The sequence below is a fragment of the Taudactylus pleione genome, unplaced genomic scaffold, assembly GCF_031769625.1.
Source record: "Taudactylus pleione unplaced genomic scaffold, aTauple2 ptg000462l, whole genome shotgun sequence".
Lineage (NCBI taxonomy): Eukaryota > Metazoa > Chordata > Amphibia > Anura > Myobatrachidae > Taudactylus > Taudactylus pleione.
Genome location: NW_028284864.1, coordinates 657464 through 674777, shown reverse-complemented (window position 1 = coordinate 674777; position 17314 = coordinate 657464). Strand labels below are relative to the sequence as shown.

The following is a 17314-nucleotide window of genomic DNA, read 5'->3' as shown; positions in this document are numbered from 1 at the left end:
AACAAAAACTTTTCGCCCCTTATTGAATATGGCCCATAGAGACGTGGAGGTGGAGTGGAGGGATACACAAAGTGAGACGTGGAGGTGGAGTGGAAGGATACACAAAGTGAGAAGTGAAGGTGGAGTGGGAGGATACACAAAGTGAGAAGTGAAGGTGGAGTGGAAGGATACACAAAGTGAGACGTGAAGGTGGAGTGGAAGGATACACAAAGTGAGAAGTGGAGGTGGAGTGGAGGGATACACAAAGTGAGACGTGGAGGTGGAGTGGAAGGATACACAAAGTGAGACGTGGAAGTGGATTGGAGGGATACACAAAATGAGACGTGGAGGTGGAGTGGAAGGATACACAAAGTGAGACGTGAAGGTGGATTGGAAGGATACACAAAGTGAGACGTGGAGGTGGAGTGGAGGGATACACAAAGTGAGACGTGGAGGTGGAGTGGAGGGATACACAAAGTGAGACGTGGAGGTGGAGTGGAGGGATACACAAAGTGAGACGTGGAGGTGGAGTGGAAGGATACACAAAGTGAGACGTGGAGGTGGAGTGGAAGGATACACAAAGTGAGACGTGGAGGTGGAGTGGAAGGATACACAAAGTGAGACGTGGAGGTGGAGTGGAAGGATACACAAAGTGAGACGTGGAGGTGGAGTGGAAGGATACACAAAGTGAGACGTGGAGGTGGAGTGGAGGGATACACAAAGTGAGACGTGGAAATGGATTGGAGGGATACACAAAGTGAGACGTGGAGGTGGAGTGGAAGGATACACAAAGTGAGACGTGGAGGTGGAGTGGAAGGATACACAAAGTGAGACGTGAAGGTGGAGTGGAAGGATACACAAAGTGAGAAGTGAAGGTGGAGTGGAAGGATACACAAAGTGAGACGTGGAGGTGGAGTGGAGGGATACACAAAGTGAGACGTGGAAGTGGATTGGAGGGATACACAAAGTGAAACGTGGAGGTGGAGTGGAAGGATACACAAAGTGAGACGTGGAGGTGGAGTGGAAGGATACACAAAGTGAGACGTGGAGGTGGAGTGATACACAAAGTGAGTCTTGGAGGTGGAGTGGAAGGATACACAAAGTGAGTCGTGGAGGTGGAGTGGAAGGATACACAAAGTGAGACGTGGAGGTGGAGTGGAAGGATACACAAAGTGAGACGTGGAGGTGGAGTGGATGGATACACAAAGTGAGACGTGGAGGTGGAGTAGAAGGATACACAAAGTGAGACGTGGAGGTGGAGTGGAGGGATACACAAAGTGAATCGTGGAGGTGGAGTGGAAGGATACATGAAGTGAGACTTGGCTGCTCAACTGAGCCTGCACTACAGAGTTACTACAAACCATATAAAATAAGAGTGAGAAAATCCGCTGAAAAGCCATAAAATTCAGATACATCAATAACTCCCCAAATGATGCAGTTTACTTTGAGACTTCTTCTGAATGATTTTTCCTTCTGAAATATGTTATCCTATCTTATTCTCACTGACACAATGTGTCACTGATGCTGCATTGTGCTGTATTCCCTCCAGAGACAGTGCTGACTTCCCTGTGTCAGGTAACAAGAGGATCCCTCCAATGGGTGTACATGGGGGAAGGTTAGAGTGGACAATCTCCATACAAGGGCTCTGAACTCACCACTTCCTGAATGACGTCATTCCGCACGTCCTCCTCTGTCTGCATCGACCTGTTCAATTTGCTCAGAACAAAGACGCGCAGCTGCTCGCTTTCCAGCAGCCGGCGCACTTTCTTCATATTTAGCCACCCTACTCCTTGGCCTTCTAGGACACTCAGCGCCACTTCCTTCAGAAACTGCTGGTTCTCACTGCAAAGAAATGAAGCAGATGAGACTAACCAAATGCCACTCACTCACTGGTGCCACTCCACCCAGCAAGTTACTATTTCTTCAAAGAAGGACAAGGGACTTTTCTCTGACACCGATTCATTCGCTCACTTTAAAAGCATGTGCCCATTATTTGCCAACCCTTGTTTATATTTTTACATAGTGACAAGATCACATGACATCCAACTAACCACTTGACTAATTTTTTTTTTCCAAAAACCGCTCCGAAATTGTCGTTTTTTGTTTTTTTTTATGAATGAATTAGGTCAGGAACATCTAGTTAAAACTTATTCAATACAAATTAATTTGAAAAAAATCTTCGGTCTTTCAGGGTTTTTTTTTTTTTTTGAAACATAGTAAGCCATAAAAATAGCAATTTTTTTCAAGTTCATGAACTTGGACATTAGACACTTTTAAACTATTTTTAGACATGGCGCACTGGCTCCTTTCATTTTAATAACCCGGCGTCTACAAGGAGCAGTGCTGGGTCTGATCTGGGGGTAGGGGTGATGGGGATGGGAGGGGGGGGGGGGGGGGGCGGTGGCTGTATGTTCACTTCCCCGGCGCCAGGGTTACACAGGAGCACAGGCTCCTTTCATTGAAATAATCCGGCATCTGCAAGGAGCAGCGCAGGGTCTGATCATGGGGTTGGGGTGAGGGGGTGGGGAGATGAGGGGTTGGGGGGGGCAATGGCTGTATGTTCACTTCCCCCTGCATCTGCGAGGAGCAGCGCCGGGGTTACACGGGAGCAAGGCTGGCTAATCACTGTGCCCAGCAGTGATCAGCATACATGAGTAGGTAGAGTACGTAGTTGCAGAGGGACCTCTGGGGCTGGTGGCTGCAGGAAGATGCTCTTCCAACAGCCACCCGGCCACCCGCAGGGCAATTCTGACTGGTCGTATCAGATACGACTGTGCCAGGCAAGTGGTTAATGCTCTTGGCCAATCATCATACACACTAGCTAATTGGATGTTACACGTTTGCCATCAGCATGTTTTATCTCAATAACATGCTGAACAGAGCCAAATAGGGGATTGGTAGAAGGGGGTCTGCAAATATATGGTGCAGAAGAAAACACAAAACATACACACACAATAACATTTACATACTCTATACTCCATGGAAATACAGAAATAACCAATGAAATACACATACTACACTGTACCTCCAGGGAACTGTAAAAATAACCAGTGAATATACATGTACACACATACTACCACTGTACCACCAGGGATCTATAGAAATGGCCAATGAAATACATATAATATACACTACAACCAGGGATCTTAGACATAACCAATTAATTTGCTCCACAAAATTGTGAAAAATAAATGTGTATTACACATTTATATAATAAAATATCTATATACATACAGCGGACAAAATAAGTATTGGACACATTTTTCTCAGTAAATATATATGTAATGGGGCTATTGTAATGACATTTTCACCAACTGTCAGCAACAACCCATGCAATCCACACATGTAAAGAAATCATACCATAGATGTCCATAAACTAAGTTATGTTTAATAATGTGAAATGAGACAGGGATAAAGTATTAAACACGCTTACTGAAATTGATTTAATACTTCGTACAAAAGCCTTTGTTGGTAATGACAGCTTCAAGACGCCTCCTGTATGGGGGAACTAGTCGCATGCATTGCTCAGGTGTGATTTTGGCCCATTCTTCCACACAGTCTTCAAATCTTGAATGTTCCGTGGGCTTCTTCTATGAACTCTGATCTTTAGTTCTTTCCATAGATTTTCAATTGGATTCAAGTCAGGTGATTGGCTGGGCCATTCTAGCAGCTGTATTTTCTCTCTCTGAAACCAATTGAGAGTGTCCTTGGCTGTGTGTTTGGGATCATTGTCTTGCTGAAATGTCCACCCTCGTTTCATCTTCAGCATAATGGTAGATGGCAGCAGATTTTTATCAAGAATGTCTCAGTACATTTTTTCCATTCATCTTTCCTTCAATTACATGAAGTACCATATGCTGAAAAACAGCCCCACACCATGATGTTCCCATCTCCAAACTTCACTGTTGGTATGGTGTTTTTGGGGTGATGTGCAGTGGCATTTCTCCTCCAAACATGAGCCGTATTCAATTTGAGCGGACACGCGATACTTTTCCGCCTCCCGGACTTTTCGCCTATATAGGCAGTAAAGTATTGCACGTGTGCCCACGTATCCCCGTATTCAATTTCAAAGTACGTGAAAGCGGGACCCGGCGAAACTTGGAACAGGTGAAAAGTACTGTCAGATTTGGGGAAATCAGCCTGACACCCCCCAAAACATGCTCTGACATGGGGGTTAGCTATGGTAACCCCTGATTTGGCTTGCTGAAGGCATTTGGTGTTTTTAAACAGGCTCAATAGCTGCTAAATAGCGTTTTTGTATAAGTGGTGCAGAATAGTATTCAGAAGTTGTTTTTGCAGAATATAACTTCTCCCAGCAAATTTGGGGTACTTGAACATGAGGACCAACATATTTTAAAGTTGCTAAAGTGAAGTTAAAAAAATTGTGGAAAATCCACCTTCCGCAAGCCCCTACAATGAAAAAAAAAAAAACACATGGGGCACACTTGGGGACACCAGAGTCTAGTTCGCTAGTTTTTAACTTTGTCCCCCAACATTTATTTTTTTCGCCCCCAAATTCAAAGTGATTTTTTGGGATGTTTTTTAAAACATTTTTGACAGTTTACCTTTGGGGGCCTGTCTGAAGGCTACACGGGGGTTCCCGCAACATTGCACCCCAAACCCCCAATTCTGCATTTTTTTCCGCCTGCTATTCGTAGGCGAAACCTTTCCGCCTATTACATTGCATTGACTTTCCGCCTAGGCGGAAAGTCTTTCAAATTGAATACGGCTAAACTTTTCCGCCTGGTGAAATGACATCAGTGAAACTTTTCCGCCTGGTGAAATGACATCGGCGAAACTTTTCCGCGGATTCCGGCTTTTCGCCTCAAATTGAACACTGGCCCATGTGTATTATGGCATCCAAACAGTTCAATTTTGGTCTCATCTGACCAGACTATATTCTTCCAGTATTTCACAGGCTTGTCCAAATGTTGTTCAGCAAACTTTAAACGAGCTTCAACAGGTTTTTTCTTCAGCATTGTAGTCTTGCGTGGTGAGCGTGCATACAGGCCATGCCGGTTGAGTGCATTACTTATTGTTTTCTTTGAAACAATTGTACCTGCTAATTCCAGGTCTTTCTCAAGCTCTCCACAAGTGGTCCTTGGCTCTTGGACAACTCTTGATAATTCTTTTCACTCCTCTGTCAGAAATCTTGCGAGGAGCACCTGGTCGTGGCCGGTTTATGGTGAAAATATATTCTTTCCACTTCCAGATTATGGCCCCAACAATGCATAGAATATTCAGAAGTTTAGAAATTCTTCTGGAACCAATGCCATCAGTATGTTTTGCAACAATAAGGTTGTGAAGGTCTTGAGAGTGTTTCTTATGTGACACCTTGGTAATGAGACACCTTTTTATAGGCCATCAGTTGGGACTAAACCAGCTTATATTAATTTGCACTGACAAGCGTCAGGATTGCTTTCCAATTACTGATAGATTTCATCTGGTGTCTTGGCTTTCCATGCCTTTTTGCACACCTTTCTTCATGTGTTCAATACTTTTTCCCTGTGTCATTTCACATTATTACACATAATTTAATGTATGGACATCTCTGGTTTGATTTCTTTGCATGTGTGGATTGCATGTGTTGTTGCTGACATTCGGTGAAAATGTTAATTTCAATAGCCCCATTACAAATATATTTACTGAGAAAAATGTTGATATGTTCAATACTTATTTTACCCGCTATATGTCTAATATTGGGCAATTATAACTCACAAACCAAACAAAAATTTAAAAATAAATATCAGCATCCAAAAATTAGAGTTATGGTAGACTTACCTAGATAACTTCTTTTCTTCCAGGTCCGTAGGGTCCACAGGCATACCATGGGAATATTATGGTTGGAAAGATCCAGGCATCAAACAGTTAAAGCTTCAGCTCCCAGGATGCCTCGGGTCCTCCTTCATATATACCCCGCCCCTAGCCATAGGGGTGTAGCAGGCATTACCGCAGGCCGCATGGCCAGCGGTTCAAATCCCGACAGCGGCGGCCCGGCAAGGGTGAAGATCCCGATCGTCCCTAAGGTAAGTATCGCTAACCTAATTCTACCCCCTAACCCTAACCCTCCCTTAGGAGTGCCTAACCCTAACCTCCCAACTAAGTGCCTAACTGTGATCCCCCCTTCCCCGCTGCCTAAACCTAAGTTCCCCGAGGGGGTGCCAACCCTAACTTCCCCCCAGGAGTGCCTAACCCTAACCCCCCTACCCCTAGCCTCAACCTAACCCTCCCAGGGGGGTGCCTATCCCTAATCCCCCCGGGAGCCCTAAACCTAACCCCCCCCCCCCCCCCCCCGTCCGCGCCTGGCTTACCTTCGTTCGGTATGCCGGGCGTCGGTCTTCCGGCGTATGGTTAATGACAGGTGTCAAATTCTACGCCTGTCATTAGTACCACGCCGGGATTAGAGAGTCTGGAAACCGGCGGTCGGCATTTAGATCGTCGGCTTCCAGACTACATCCCAGCCATAGGCCTTCAGTTTAGTTAACAAGCCTCAAGGAAGGAGAAGAAAAGAGGAGAAGGAAGAGCAATCGTACAAAAGAAAACACTCTTACACAAAATGAGGGAATCTGTGACCGAAAGAAAAATTACCCATGCAGCCAGGTGTCAAGGTGGGTGCCCTGTGGCCCTCGAAGAAAAAGGAGTTATATGGTTAAGTCTACCATAACTCTAATTTTCTTCTTCAGGGATCCAAGGCGATGACTTAAATCAGTTCTCCTAGGATGGGGGACGCACCTGAGCAGAAAGGAGAACTCGTCGCCCAAAGGAAGCATCCCCCAGAGGCAAAAGTATCAAAGGAATAGAACCTAAGAAAAGTGTGGACAGAAGTCCACGTGGCTGCCTTGCACAATTGTTCAGCAGAGGCACCACGACTAAATGCCCACGATGGCCCTATAGAACAAGTAGAATATGCTGTCACCGTGCTTGGGATAGGGAGATCAGCCTGTGTGTACACCTGAGAGATGCGTAGCCATCTCGCCAGAGTCTGCTTATTAGCTGGCTACCCTCGTTTGTGAAAACCATATAATACAAAAAGAGCATCTGATTTTTTTAACAGAGTTTGGACGCTCCACATAGAAAGATCTGGAGCCTGAAAAGCTGGAACTACAATTTCTTAATTTACATGAAAACAGAACACTACCTTAGGAAGGAACCCTCCCTTGTACGAAGAACAGCTTTATCCAGGCGAAAAATCAAAAATGGGGAGCATCAAGAAAACGCTGCCAAATCAGTGACACTGCGAGCAGAAGAGATAGCGAAAAGAAAAAGTGTATTTGCTGTCACAATCCCGGACAATCCCGGGCCCTGACTGCAGCGGCTTCTGGTGCGTCTGACCCCAGAAGCAAGGACTGCCATGCGCGATTCCCCGTAAGCGAGGGACCGCCTTACCTTACATCTGTGCGTACGGTTGCAGTCCGGGTCGCAGTATTGCTGCTAGCAAGCTCAGCCGCGACCCGCCGGAATCACCAGCCCAGTTACTGGTGTAGCAGCCTGGCGGAGGTAGATGTAGTCGCAGTACATGCGTCTTAATTCAGATGCTTAGTACTGCCAACCCAAAAACATAGAAATAAAAACAAAATAAAAGCTTTGGACTGCCTGAACAGTCCCCTGTTACAAAGGTGCATCTTGATCCTGCCGTACCAAAACGAACTGAAGGGAGATAAATATGGAGGAGGACCCGAGGCATCCTGGGAGCTGACGCTTTTACTGTTTGGTGCCTGGATCTCTCCAATCATAATATCCCCATGGTGTTCCTGTGGATCCCTATGGACCCTGAAGAAGAAATTGTGTAGGCACAGTTCACTATAGTGCCCAGGACAATAGAGAGATATATGATACTTGTATCCCTACCTATTGCTGATAATAACCACAATGTAGAGCTTGTCAGAACCTAGCTGACTGCAGTGGGACTAGAAATATGATTTGTACAGTATGTGTGTACAAAAAGCAACTGCAGCTCCCTGCTCTAATTGCTCTGTGTCCTTACTGAGAATCTTCCCACACTGAGTGCATACGTGCTGCTCGGGATGAAGTCCGCATCCCTGCATACGGGATGCCGGCACCAGAATCCCGACCGCTGGCATCCCGAAGGTAAGTATCGAGCGTTAGGGGGAAGGTTAGGTTTAGGACTCGGGAGGGAGGGGTAAGGGTTAGGCTTACCTTATTTCCTTACGGGTGTCGGGATTCTGACTGTCGGGATGCCGCTGTCTGTATTCTGACCAGCGGCGTCCCAACTGCTGGGATCTCATACCCAACCCGTGCTGCCCACCTATACTCCAGTCTGAGCAGGAATACAAGTTACTTATTTGGAGAGGTCCCTTTTGTGCTATGTCACAGAGTAGAAGCTAATTAAAAGCAGGGGGTTAAGGAACAGCCCCCTAGGTGCACCCCGGATGATGAGTAGGACTGATCAGAGGTATTTGTGCCACTAGGTCAGCATCTCACAGCAGGCAGCGGCTGCAGGATCCTGTATACCTTCTCTGGGACACCTCAACACACTCCTCGGTTCACCTAATGTTTGCACTGGCCCTGCATTTTTTGTACATATGCCCACAGTGGTTTGGGACTGGTGTAACTTTCAACTTATCCTTGGTAAAACTAAAGGGGTGTATCCATTAGCAGATAAATTTGAACGATGAACGATTTATCGTGCAGTCGTTCAATTTATCTGCTAATGGATAGGCTCTGAACAATCAAAATGCGCACTCCCGCGGCCGACAAATTGGGTCTTCTGTCTCTCTAACATGTTGGTCAATTATCGTTTATCACTCACAGATATTATAAATATCTGTCGCGGTAAACGACGGACGATTTTTTTTTTAATGAAAATGAATAGAAACATTAAAAAAAAAAAAAAACACTCCCAGAATGATGTCATGCAATATCGTTCGTCTTTTGAAAAACTCTGTCATGTACATGACAGATATCTGTCACAGCAGCCCCAGGAATTTTCAAAAGATAAATCTTTTGTCTTTCATCTTTTGAAAAGATCTGCTAATGGATAGGCCACTTAAAGCTGCATACACACACACACGATTTAGTAAATGAACGATTTTAGTAAACGATTTTCGTTCATTTTTTCAAGGGAAAAATGAACGAAAATCGTTTACTAAAATCGTCCATTTACTAAATGTAATGAACGATTTTTTTTAACTACAAACGATTTTTGCATATTCCCTTAATGAAAATCGTTGAGTCTGAATGAACTACAAACGTGAACGCGCATGAACGATAATCGTTCATCGTTTTAACTTAGAAAGTGAACGATTTTTTCAACGACTGAATGATAAACGACATAGTTAATGAAAATCTTTCAAAAAATCGTTGCGTGTGTATGGACCTTTAGAAGTGTGTGAAAATGAGGGCTTGGTAGTTTTGTTTTTCAATAAAGACCCACACTCACGTATAAAAGAGCAACAGCAAAATAAAGGGGATACAGTGCATCCGTAAAGTATTCACAGCGCTTGTCTTTTCCCACATTTTGTTATGTTACAGCCTTATTCCAAAATGGAATAAATTCATTTTTGTCCTCAGAATTCTACACACAATACCCCATAATGACAACGTGTAAAAAGTTTTTTTTGAGATTTTTGCAAATTTAATTAAAAAAAAACTAAGAAATCACATGTACATAAGTATTCACAACCTTTGCCATGAAGCTCAAAATTGAGCTCAGGTGCACCCTGCTTCCACTGATCATCCTTGAGATGTTCCTACAGCTTAATTGGAGTCTACCTGTGGGAAATTCAGTTGATTGGACATGATTTTGAAAGGCATACACCTGTCTATATAACCAAGCATGAAGTCCAAGGAATTGTCTGTAGACCTCCAAGACAGGATTGTCTCGAGGCACAAATCTGGGAAAGGGTACAGAAAAATATTGGCTGCTTTGAAGGTCCCAATGAGCACAGTGGCCTCTATCATCCGTAAATGGAAGAAGTTCGGAACCACCAGGCCTCTTCCTAGAGTTGGCCGGCCGTCTAAACTGAGCGATCGGGGGAGAAGGGCCCTAGTCAGGAAGGTGACCAAGAACCCGATGGTCACTCTGTCAGAGCTACAGCATTCCTGTGGAGAGAGGAGAACTTTCCAGAAGGACAACCATCTCTCCAGCAATCCACCAATCAGGCCTGTATGGTAGAGTGACCAGACGGAAGCCACTCCTTAGTAAAAAGCACATAGCAGCTTGCCTGGAGTTTGCCAAAATGCACCTGAAGAACTCTCAGACCACGAGAAACAAGATTCTCTGGTCTGATGAGACAAAGATTGAACTCTTTGGCGTGAATGCCAGGCATTATGTTTGGAGGAAACCAGGCACCGCTCATCACTAGGCCAATACCATCCCTACAGTGAAGCATGGTGGTGGCAGCATCATGCTGTGGGGATATTTTTCAGCGACAGGAACTGGGAGACTAGTCAGGATAGAGGGAAAGATGAATGCAGCAATGTACAGAGACACCCTGGATGAAAACCTTCTCCAGAGCGCTCTTGACCTCAGACTGGGGCGACGGTTCATCTTTCAGCAGGACAACGACCCTAAGCACACAGCCAAGATATCAAAGAAGTGGCTTCAGGACAACTCTGTGAATGTCCTTGAGTGGCCCAGCCAGAGCCCAGACTTGAATCCAATTGAACATCTCTGGAGAGATCTGAAAATGGCTGTGCACCGACGCTTCCCATCCAACCTGCTGGAGCTTGAGAGGTGCTGCAAAGAGGAATGGGCGAAAATGCCTAAAGATAGGTGTGCCAAAATTGTGGCATCATATTCAAAAAGACTTAAGGCTATAATTGCAGCCAAAGGTGTATCAACAAAGTAATGAGCAAAGGCTGTGTATACTTATATACATGTGATTTCTTAGTTGTTGTTTTTTTGTTGTTTTTTTTTTTTATTAAATTTGCAAAAATCGCAAAAAAAATTTACACGTTGTCATTATGGGGTATTGTGTGTAGAATTTTGAGGACAAAAATTAATTTATTCAATTCTAGAATATGGCTGTAACATAACAAGATGTGGAAAAAGTGAAGAGCTGTGAATACTTTCCGGATGCACTGTAGGTCGTCACTGCAACACTGAAGTTTCATTTAAAGTAAGCCAGTGTGTCCAAAGAGCTTCACTAAATACAGCAAGTTTGCCATGAAAGGAAACAATAGTTATACATCCAATAAAAGCAACACAATTTAAATTAAATATGGTTTTTGACTTCAACGGCTATCATTTTTGCATTCATCTTTCAAAGACAAACAAAAAGTGGCTGGTATCATGCCTAGGATTAGAAATATGTGCAACCAGTAAACAAAGTCATTACTTGTGCGATTTCCTGTTTTGCTAGTGACTGGTAGAGCTAAAGTTCTGTCCTGTTTAGTTGTTGTCAGTCTCTGTCCAGTTAATGCACATCCCGGCTCTGGTGAGGCCATGAAAATGGGATTTTGGTACCTACCGGTAAATCCTTTTCTCTGATTCCACAGGGGACACTGGAGGTGCTTACACTGGGGTATAGAGGCGTGGATAACTGGAGCCGGCACTTTAAATAATTTAGAAGTGTGAAGCTCCTCCCCCTCTATGCCCCATCAGCCCTCAGTTTAGAAAATGAAGACCGAGAGGAGATGGAGAACAAGCGGAGTAAAAAGGGAGAGAACACACAATAATCAAAACATACAACATACGGAACAAGCCGAACAGGCAGGCATAGAGCGCAGAGGTGGGCGTCCAGTGTCCCCTGTGGAACCAGAGAAAAGGATTTACCGGTAGGTACCAAAATCCCATTTTCTCTTTCATCCACTAGGGGACACTGGAGGTGCTTACGCTGGGGACGTCCCAAAGTTTTCCCCACGGGCGGGAGCGCTCTGCGGGGCCTGCAGAACAAGACGGCCAAAACGGGATGCCGAAACCGCGAACGTATCAAATTTGTAAAACTTGACAAACGTGTGCACAGAAGACCAAGTGGCCGCACGGCACAACTGTGACGTGGAGGCTCCCCTAACGGCCACCCAGGACGCACCCACAGAATGTGTGGAATGAGCCGAAATGAACGAAGGAGGCCGGCGTTCAGCACCAACATAAACGTGATGAATAGTCAGTCGGATCCAACGTGCCAAAGTCTGCTTAGACACTGGCCAAACCCTCCGAACCGCATCATAGAGGACAAAAAGTGACTCAGACTTACGGAGGGAAGCAGTCCTGTCAACATAGATGCGGAGAGCTCTAACCACATCCAAGGTAGAAGAACCACAAGAGTCCTCCACCAAAGACGGTACCACAATAGGCTGATTAATATGAAAAGACGACACTACCTTGGGAAGGAAGGTGGCTACCGTCCGGAGTTCTGCCCTATCAGCATGAAATACAAGGTAAGGTCGCTTATAGGACAGAGCACCCAATTCCGAAACTCTACGAGCCGAAGCTAGAGCCAAGAGAAGGACCGTCTTCCAAGACAAGTACTTAATATCAACCTCTTCCAAAGGTTCAAACATGGACGACTGAAGAAACAAAAGCACTAAGTTCAAGTCCCAAGGAGCAATCGGAGGTACAAAAGGAGGCTGCACCCGCAAGACCCCCTGAAGAAACGTCTGCACCTCAGGAATGAGGGCCAATTTCCGTTGAAAGAAAATGGAAAGGGCAGAAACCTGCACCTTTAAAGTTCCAAGACGAAGGCCAGAATCCAGACCCGTCTGAAGAAAAAGCAGAAACATGGACAACCGAAATGTCCTAGATGGAAGATCCCGACTGGAACACCACGAGATATAAGAACGCCAGATGCGGTGATAATGCGCAGCAGAAACTGGTTTCCTGGCGCGTAGCATGGTGGGAATGACAGAATCTAGGATTCCTCTGCGTCTTAAGATATCGGTTTCAAGAGCCACCCCGTTAAACGCAGTTGCGCTAGGTTGGGGTGTACTAAAGGACCTTGCCGTAGCAGATCTGGGCTTAGAGGAAGGGGCCACGGATCGTCTGACAATAGGGACCGAAGGTCCGCGAACCAACTCCTCCGAGGCCAGTTCGGAGCCACGAGAATGACAGAGGCTGACTCGTGTTTTATCCTTTTTAGCAGTCGAGGAAGAAGTGGAATCGGAGGAAAGAGGTAAACCAAGTCGTAGTTCCATGAAACTGTCAGAGCGTCTACTGCCACTGCCTGCGGATCTCGAGTTCTTGACACGTACACCGGGAGCTGACGATTCAATCGTGACGCCATGAGGTCCACCTGAGGACATCCCCATCGACGTATCAGCGCGTTGAACACGTCTGGATGAAGCATCCATTCCCCGGGGTGGATATCCTGTCGGCTTAGGTAATCTGCCTCCCAGTTGTCCACACCCGGGATGAATACCGCCGACAGGATTACTGACTGGCTCTCGGCCCACCTGAGAATCTGAGTTACTTCTCGCAAGGCCATGCGACTCAGAGTCCCTCCTTGGCGGTTGATGTACGCGACGGCCGTCGCGTTGTCAGACTGAACGCTTACCGGACGAGTTCTTAGAAACTCTGTTGCTTCTATCAGAGCATTGTAGATCGCTCTGAGTTCCAACACATTTATGGTCAACTTTTGTTCTAGAGGGGACCATCGACCCTGTAAATGATAATCGAGGACTACAGCACCCCATCCTCGAAGGCTGGCATCCGTTGTTACGATGATCCAGTCCCACACTCCGAATCTCCGTCCCGCAAGAAGATTGTTGGATTGTGTCCACCAGAGAAGGGCCACTCTGGTAGCTGGGCTCAGACGGATCTGGCGATGTAGGAGCAGATGAGACCCTGACCCCTGTGTTAGTAGGTCCAGCTGAAATACCCTGGAGTGGAACCGCCCGAACTGTATTGCCTCGAAGGCTGCTACCATCTTCCCCAGGAGACGCAGACAAAGAAGGAGTGACACCCACTTTGGTCTGAGGACCAGCTGAACTAACAACCGGATATCCCGGGCCTTGTCTACTGGAAGGAAGATCCTCTGTGATGCCGTATCTAAGATTATGCCCAGAAACAGGAGCTTCTGGGACGGATTGAGATTTGATTTCTTGAAGTTTATTATCCAACTGTGTTGGATTAGAGTCTGATATGTCAGTAAGGCATGGCTTGTAAGAAGAGATACCGACTGCGCCTTGAGTAGCAGGTCGCCCAAATAAGGGATTATGTTCACTCCCGATGACCGAAGGAGAGCAATCATGACTGACATGAGTTTGGTGAAGATGCGGGGAGCAGAGGATAACCTGAACGGCAATGCCCAAAACTGATAATGATCCTTCAATATGGCGAAACGCAGAAAGGCTTTTTGTGGTTTCCAAATGGGAACGTGGAGATAAGCATCCTTGATATCCATGGATAATAGGAACTCTCCCGGTTCCAAGCTCGCAATAACGGACTGCAGAGACTCCATTTTAACCCATACATCTTCAGATACAGGTTCAATTGACTTGAGGTTCAATATGGGCCTGACCGATCCATCCGGTTTGGGTACTACAAAACAGGTTTGAGTAAAACCCCATACCACGTTGATGTTCTGGAACTGGGACTAGCACAGATGATACTACTAAAGACTGAATAGCCTCCTGTAGAACCCTGGCCTTGTCTGCAGGTATTGGCAGACTTGTAGTGAAGAACCCGAGGTGGAGGGGAGACCTCGAACTCTATTCGGTACCCCAGGGAAATTAGTCTGCAGATCCACGGCTCTGGAGATATCTGGTTCCAAACCTGTTGGAATCTTTGCAGGCGGCCTCCCACTGTAGGTGGTCCCACGTGGGACGGAAGACCGTCATGCCACCTGTTTTTCAGCTGGCTTAGGCTCCTGTCTACGTGCAACCGAGTGTGGGCGACCTCTACCTCTGCCGCCTCTTGCTTGGGAGGGAGCACCTCTGGCTCTACCACGAAAGGAATTTGGCGCACGAAAGGAATGAATGGAAGGTCCAGTGTAAGATCGTCTGGGAGCCGGTGCAGTTGACGGGAGGAAGGAAGACTTACCCCTGTGGCCTGGGATATCCATTTGTCTAATTCCGGGCCAAACAGCATGTCGCCATTGAATGGTAAACCCTCCACCGCACGCTTGGATTCTGCATCCGCATGCCAGGCGCGCAACTAGAGGGCTCTGCGGCCCGAAATAGCAGAAGCAGATATGCGAGCACTAATCTGACTGATATCTTTTCACGCTTCTCCCAAGAAAACTGCAGACTCGCGGATGTGTTCAGCTAGTAAGCGTAACTCTGCTCTAGAAGTACCAGAGTACAAACCTGTAATCAACTGGTCAGCCCAGCAAACCACAGCTTTGTTAACCCAAGCAGTAACAAGGGTGGGCCTAAGTTGAGCACCCGCTGCGGTATAAATAGATCTTAGCGTTGTCTCCAATTTACGATCCGAAGGATCTTTTAGTACTGTAGCTCCCGGTACTGGGAGTGTTGTTTTTTTTAGAAAGATGGGCGACGGACGCATCTACTGGAGGGGGTGTTTCCCACTTCTCCATCATGGTTGATGGAAAAGGGTAGCTAGAAGGAAACCGGCGCGGAATTTGGAACAGTTTATCCGGCTGCTTCCAGGCCACTGAGAGCTGCTGTTGAAGTTGCTGTGAGAACGGAAAAACCGCCAAGCTCTTTGGTTGTTCATGAAATAATTCATTCACACTCCTGGGATGCAGGAATTACATCCTCAGGTAAGTTAAGGATTTTTCTGACCGCCAAAATTAAAGATTCCACCCCGGGAGAGGCGGACTCTAACTCTAGAGGGGTATCGTGTAATGCTTCCTCCAATTCCCCTTCCTCAGTATCCTCCGTAGCGAGGAATTCCTCGTCAGAGACTCTTCTGACTGGAGAACAGTCGATAAAGGACGCTTTTGTGTCGGTCCCTGTAAGGAAGTGGAGGCTGCGGACACAGCTGTACCCATTACCTGTACCAGGGTGTCTAGAGACTTGGTTAGCCCAGCAACCCAGGGTGGCTGAGACTTGCATGCCTCAGCTAACTCAGACGTTAAATCCGTCATTACTCCTACCATGTCAGCGGCCCATGGAGGCGCAGGTGAGGCAGTAATAGCCATAGGTGGATCAATTGCTATACAAGCATCACATAACGTGGACCCAGCAGCATGCGGCTTGGATAGTTTGTTGTTACACCTAGAACAAACAAACATCTTTTGAGACGTCTTTGTTCTGTTTGACATGGATACACACAGTCACCACACACAGAGGAACAGAGTATATACAGAAGTAAAGAAAAACAGAAGGCTGGCTTGGGACACAGAGGAGGAGACACACCCCACTCCCTTCCAACAGATCAGATTCCCTGCACCCCCAGTGTATTATGCACAGCCTCTGCTTAACTTATAGCTGCTGTAGCCAGGAATGGGGAGCCAAAGAATCCAGCCTTCCGATCTGCTGCACTCTTCCTGTATAAGGGAGAGATGCAGGCATTCAAGAGTTAATAAACGGCAGCCACGCTGTTTTTTTACAGCCGCTTGCCGCGCATAGGAGAGAGCCCGCGCTGATTAGCCTCCGCCCCCTTCTTCATGCCCTAAGGGCTCCATTATGGTTACTATGTCCATCCCCCCCCTCCGCGCTACCCGCGTGTATCAGCGGGGAGAGGGGAGAAGTAGGGAGCTGCGTGTAGCGCTGTGTATCTCTAACACAGTGCAGGGCAGCGCTGACATCGGGACCTGCAGCGCTGTCTAACAGCGCTATGCACAGCAACACAGCGCAACATGCTGTGTCAGCGCTGGGCAACGGGAGCAGGAGCCGGGGGATGCGCAGCTTGTTACTCACTGCGTGTCCCCAGAGAGGCTTCTCGGCAGGTCAGCAGAGTCTTCTTGTTCTTGTGTGAAGACTTAGCTGTGGCGGTAAGGAGCTGTCAGGAGCTCTTGTAATGAGCCCTGTGCACTCCTTTCTGGTGTTTGCTAAAACACCAGGGCGCCAGGTACCCGGACCCCACCTTTTAGATAGGTGGCGAAGGGTACCTATAGGATGTGTAAAAGATGCTTAAAATAAAATTAAATAAATAAAATAAATGTATTGCTGGAGCACAGCATAATGTGACCAGCTCCTAGTAGGCACATTTTCTAAACTGAGGGCTGATGGGGCATAGAGGGGGAGGAGCTTCACACTCCTAAATTATTTAAAGTGCCGGCTCCAGTTATCCACGCCTCTATACCCCAGCGTAAGCACCTCCAGTGTCCCCTAGTGGATGAAAGAGAAAACCATGCTTTAACAATTAGAGCATACCGGCCGTGGTCTCCTGGGTTAGGAGTCCGAAATCAACCAGGTTCCCTTTATAAATGCATTACACCTATCTGCACCAGCTTACAGGAATGAACAGCAAACACTGTAAAGCACTGTGGAAGCTGCGATGGCTGTATAAACAAAAAGGTAGAAAAAC

General features: G+C 46.6%; 1 protein-coding gene across 1 annotated transcript in view; it reads right to left on the bottom strand.

Annotated features, from left to right (window-relative positions):
* Positions 1-17314, bottom strand: part of MADD (MAP kinase activating death domain) — a 122722-nt gene that overhangs the window by 36747 nt on the left and 68661 nt on the right. The window contains 1 exon segment of the mRNA XM_088448638.1: positions 1635-1821. Within this exon segment, the coding sequence (XP_088304764.1) occupies positions 1635-1821 (187 nt within the window).